This window comes from Penaeus vannamei, chromosome 25 (assembly GCF_042767895.1).
Source record: "Penaeus vannamei isolate JL-2024 chromosome 25, ASM4276789v1, whole genome shotgun sequence".
Classification (NCBI taxonomy): Eukaryota; Metazoa; Arthropoda; class Malacostraca; order Decapoda; family Penaeidae; genus Penaeus; species Penaeus vannamei.
Window position 1 is genome coordinate 23586358 of NC_091573.1, and position 5000 is coordinate 23591357.

Below are 5000 nucleotides of genomic sequence, written 5' to 3' on the forward strand. Positions count from 1 at the left end.
CATCTTCTTGAGGGGAAGATTACTCTTCTGAAAGTCCTGGTTTTGACGTCATGTCGGTGAGTTCGGTCTGTTGAGACCACTTTTGTTTTGTTGCTAGGTGCGAGGAAGAACTCCTCTAGTATTGATTAAAAGTGTAAAGTAATTTTTGTGAGTCGGTCGGTCAATAGTGAAGTGTTATTTTTAGTTTTTGACATTCTTGATTCTGCAATAATGGCAGATCTTAACTTTGATGTTTTAAAAGCTCAGGCTGAGGAACTAGGCCTTAAAGGAAATGATATTGCTCAGTATGTCATCAGTCAACAGACACTTGCACGGGAGGAGAGAGCAAAAGAAAGAGAATTTCAGAAAGAGCAATTAGAGGCAGAGAAAGAGAGAGTTAAACTGGAACATGAGCTTCAGATGGCTCGGTTAAACAATTCTGATAGTTCATTAAATCCTGTACTTTTTGAGGGCGCTTCACGCCCTAGTTTACCAGTTTTTAAAGATGGAGAAGACATCACTTCATACTTAATTAGATTTGAGCGCATTGCTAACTTGTTAAATTTTAAAGAAGAAACTTATGCTATCAGATTGGGAAGTTTGTTAACAGGAAAGGCTGTTGATATATACACCTCACTGCCTCCAGAAACAACAGCCGATTACCAGTTATTAAAGAAAGCTCTCTTAAGGGGTTATAGTAAAACTCCCGCCAGTTACAGGAATGATTTTAGGATTGCTAAAATAAAAAGTGGTGAAACATATGAACAGTTTGCTATCAGGCTTGGACGATTGTTTGATTATTGGGTCGATTCGCATAATATCACCAAAGATTATGCATCTCTTCATGATTTTATGTTAGATCAACTAATGTCTTCTATCTCCCCAGATCTGCGTGTTTTTGTAAAGGAGCATAACGTCTCCTCCTTAGCTGATGCGGTAAGCCTGTCAGATAATTGGTCATCTGCTCATAGTGCTTACCCCAGGTCATATCAATCATCTGAACAAGGTAAGAGAAGTGTGGCTCCGAAGCCCCAAACTCCAGTCCAATCAGCTCTTAGAAGGGATTTTTCTTCTGTTAAATGTCATGGGTGTGGTGATATTGGACATATTAGATCTCGCTGTCCTAAAAATCCCCTAGCGTACAAGCAATATCACCCAATTCCAACTCACAAAGTCGGATTTTGTCTAAGTGACAGGGAAAATTCAAAGTTCATGACAGCTGGTACAGTGAATGGGGCTTGGGTATCCACAGTTCTCAGAGATACGGGGTGCACAAGTGTTATTGTATCTCACAAGGTGTTACCAGATGTTGATCTCTCTAGGGCTGATCTGGTGGGGATCGAAGATTATTTAGGCCGGGTGGATTACTTCCCCAAAACTAAATGCTACCTGAATTGTCCCTATTTTAAAGGTTGGATTGATGTGGTGCGAGCACCAATTAAATTCTGTAGCGTCCTGATTGGAAATGTACCAGGGGTATATAGTCCCAAATTATCTCCAGATTCTGAAGTAACTGAACGTTCAAATGTCCCTCTTGACTATTCCTGTGCCATTCAGACTAGATCCTCCAAAGTAAAAAGGGTTCACCCTTTAGTGTTGCCGGAGATCGAGCCTCTTAAAGTAACTCCTGAAGACTTTGCAAAATTGCAGGCAAAATGTCATTCTCTCACTAAATTTTGGGAAAAAGTAAAGTCTGAAGAACATGATAAGATGCGTGATGGTACGGTGTTTAAGTTTGAGCAAATAAATGGTTTGCTGTACCGTACATGTGTTGCTTCAAAGCACTGTGAAAGAGTTGGTAAATCTTCTCTGGTAGTACCCAGTAAATGTAGAGCCATCATTCTCGCAGTAGGTCATGAGAGCCCCTTAGCCGGTCATTTCTCCCATCGGAAATCAGAAATGCGTATTAGGGACCATTTCTATTGGCCAAACATGGGAGCTGAAATCCGAGACTTTTGTAAGTCTTGCGACAAGTGTCAAAGGATGTCAAGTAGAGGTAGGGTAAGACCAGTGCCATTAAAACCCATGCCCATTTTAACGGAGCCTTTCTCTCGTGTCTCCATAGACTTGGTAGGACCGATTTCTCCTCCATCTTCTGAGGGTCACCGTTATATTTTAACTTTGATAGATTTTGCGACTGGGTTTCCAGAAGCATTGCCTCTCAAAGAGATAGATTCAATATCTGTAGCTGAAGCCCTTATGGTGATCTTTTCAAGGGTCGGTATTCCTCGGGAAATTTTGTCTGATCGAGGAAGGCAATTTGTTTCTCAACTAATGGGCGAACTGCATAAATTATTGGGTGTAAAGCCACTTTTTACAACTCCCTATCATCCTAGTGGGAATGGAAGGGTGGAAAGGTTTCATGCAACACTAAAAGCCTCCTTAAGGAAATTGTGTAGTGACAAACCACGAGAATGGCACCGTTATCTTGTCCCCACATTATTCGCTATGCGAGAGATTCCTAGCGATCGAACTGGGTTTTCTGCTTTTGAGCTACTTTATGGACGGACAGTCCGGGGACCTCTTTCAGTCTTAAGGGACTTGTGGGAAGACACAACCATGAGAGATGATGTTAGATCTTCCTTTCAATATGTGATTGAATTGAAAGACAAGCTGGAGGAGTGTGCTAAAATTGCAGCTCAAAATGCTGAGATTAGTTCCTCTAAATTCAAATCTTATTTTGACTTAAAATCTCAGGATAGGAAGTTTAGTCCAGGTGAGGAAGTTCTTGTGCTCCTCCCTGATAATCAAAACAAGTTGCTCATGTCTTGGAGTGGCCCTTCTACTGTTCTGGAATGTCGAAATAAGGTGAATTATCTTATCGATGAAGGTGGAAAACAGAAGTTGCTTCATGCTAACCTTCTTAAGAAGTATCATAGGAGAGCAACAAGTTCTCAACCTAATGTTATGGACGAGGAAAGTAAGATAGATGCTGAAATGAACCCACAAATAGTCCAGAATTGTATTCTTGAAGATACTGAATTGAGCGATAGCAATTTTCCTCTAACTTCTGATGGAGAAGAGCCCATCTTGCCTGAGAGTGATCAACCTGAAATTTGTTCTGACCTTTCAGCAGAACAGAAATCTGATATTGATTCAGTAATTGCAGAGTTTGTAGATGTATTTTCATTAACTCCAGGTTGCACAAACACCCTTGAACATGATATTGAAGTTAACACCACAGAGCGTATAAAGTCTAAGGTTTATCCCATTCCTATACATCTAAAGCCTCACTTCGAAGATGAAGTTGACCAATTGCTTGAACAAGGGATTATACAGCTATCATCAGCTCCCCATTCATCTCCTGTAGTCATGGTAAAAAAGTCTGATGGTAGCTATCGTATGGCCATAGATTATCGAGCTGTTAACTCCGTAACTAATTTTCATGCTGAACCAGCTTGCACTATGGAGGAAGACTTGTACAAGTTTTCAGGATGTAATTACTTCTCTGAATTAGATCTTACGAAGGCTTACTATCAAGTTAAACTTTCTGAGAAGGCCAGACCTTTAACAGCATTTCCTTCACACAAAATTCTTATGGAGTTTTGTCGTATGCCTTTCGGATTGGTAAATGCTTGTGCCACTTATATCCGCCTTATGCGCATTGTTTTGGCTGGTTTAAAGAATGTTTCCTTCTATTTTGACAATATTTTCATCCATACTAAAACATGGGATGAACATAAAGATGCAATTGTTTCAGTGTTAAAGAGATTACGTGAACATAACCTCACTGCAAAGCCATCAAAACGCAGATTTGGCTTTAAGTCTATTGAGTACTTGGGTTTTATTCTTGATGGAAACTACTTGCATCCTAAACTCGATAAAATAGAAGCTATACTTAATCTACCTCCTCCTTGCACAAAGAAGACCTTAAGATCTTTCCTTGGTTTGATTTCATTCTATAGAATGTTTATTCCACAAGCAGCTTCACTGACAAGCTCTTTATCTGATTTGTTGCGTAAAAATGTCAGGGAACCACTGAAATGGACGGACGAATTGACTAAGGTATTTGAACAGTTAAAAGCTGCACTAGCTTCAAAACCCGTATTAAAGTTACCTGATGCTTCCCATCCTTTTGTCTTACGTACAGATTCATCAGATGTTGGGCTTGGAGCTGTTCTTCTACAGTACGTCGATGGTCATCCATTTCCTGTGGCGTACGCTAGTCGGAAACTATTAGATAGAGAGAAGAGGTACTCGACTATTGAGAAAGAAGGCTTGGCTATAATGTTCGGTATCCACCGATTTAGATATTACCTAATGGGTCAAGAATTTATCCTGGAAGTGGATCACAAGCCATTAATTTATATCAATAAATTCAAGGGGTCGAATAACAGACTTTTACGGTGGTCGTTAAGCTTGCAACCTTATCGCTTCCGTTTGGTTCACGTTGCAGGGCGTGATAATCTTGGAGCGGATCTCCTTAGTCGTTCCGGAAATTAATTATACCGGAAATTAATTATACTTGAAGTCTGGAACTCTCATTTTCATATAGTTTTGTTGAAAGAAATCACTAATTTCTAATTTACCACGTTTCACACAGTTAATTTGATAGCATTTTGTCTTATGATTTTTTTTAAATAAATGATTTCATGTTCGTAGTATCAGCAGTTTTGAAACTATTTCACTTTGATGTGTACACCACGTACTTTGAGTTACACTACAGTTCCACTCGCTGAAATGTAGAAAATTCACTGATTAAGTTAAAGTAACCAGCAAGATTTGATTTGTATTTAGTAATACAATATTGACGATTGTTTCTTGTATGATTTCAACACACATACTCGCTTCTCATTATGAAGTGAACCAGTTATTTTGGAGGACGAATAAAACTGAGAGCGTGCTGCCTCTTTGTTTACGTTTTATAGCTTCTCCCTGCTATATTTGTTTTACTTCTCCCTGCTAGGTCCCTTTCTTTAGAAGAAAACGGATTATTTTTGGGGGCCAACTGTTATGAATGTCTGGTTACTGACTAAAGTGGAAAGTTGGTTTTAGTTTCTAATTTAAAGACTTTTTTTTGT

General features: G+C 39.3%; 1 protein-coding gene across 1 annotated transcript in view; it reads left to right on the forward strand.

The window, feature by feature from the left end:
• LOC138866476 (uncharacterized) overlaps positions 1-5000 on the forward strand; it is a 5870-nt gene that overhangs the window by 564 nt on the left and 306 nt on the right. The window contains exon 2 of the mRNA XM_070139301.1: positions 1-5000. This exon is cut by the window's left edge and continues 130 nt beyond it; it is cut by the window's right edge and continues 306 nt beyond it. Coding sequence (XP_069995402.1) covers positions 211-4422 — 4212 coding nt within the window. The 5' untranslated portion in view covers positions 1-210 and the 3' untranslated portion in view covers positions 4423-5000.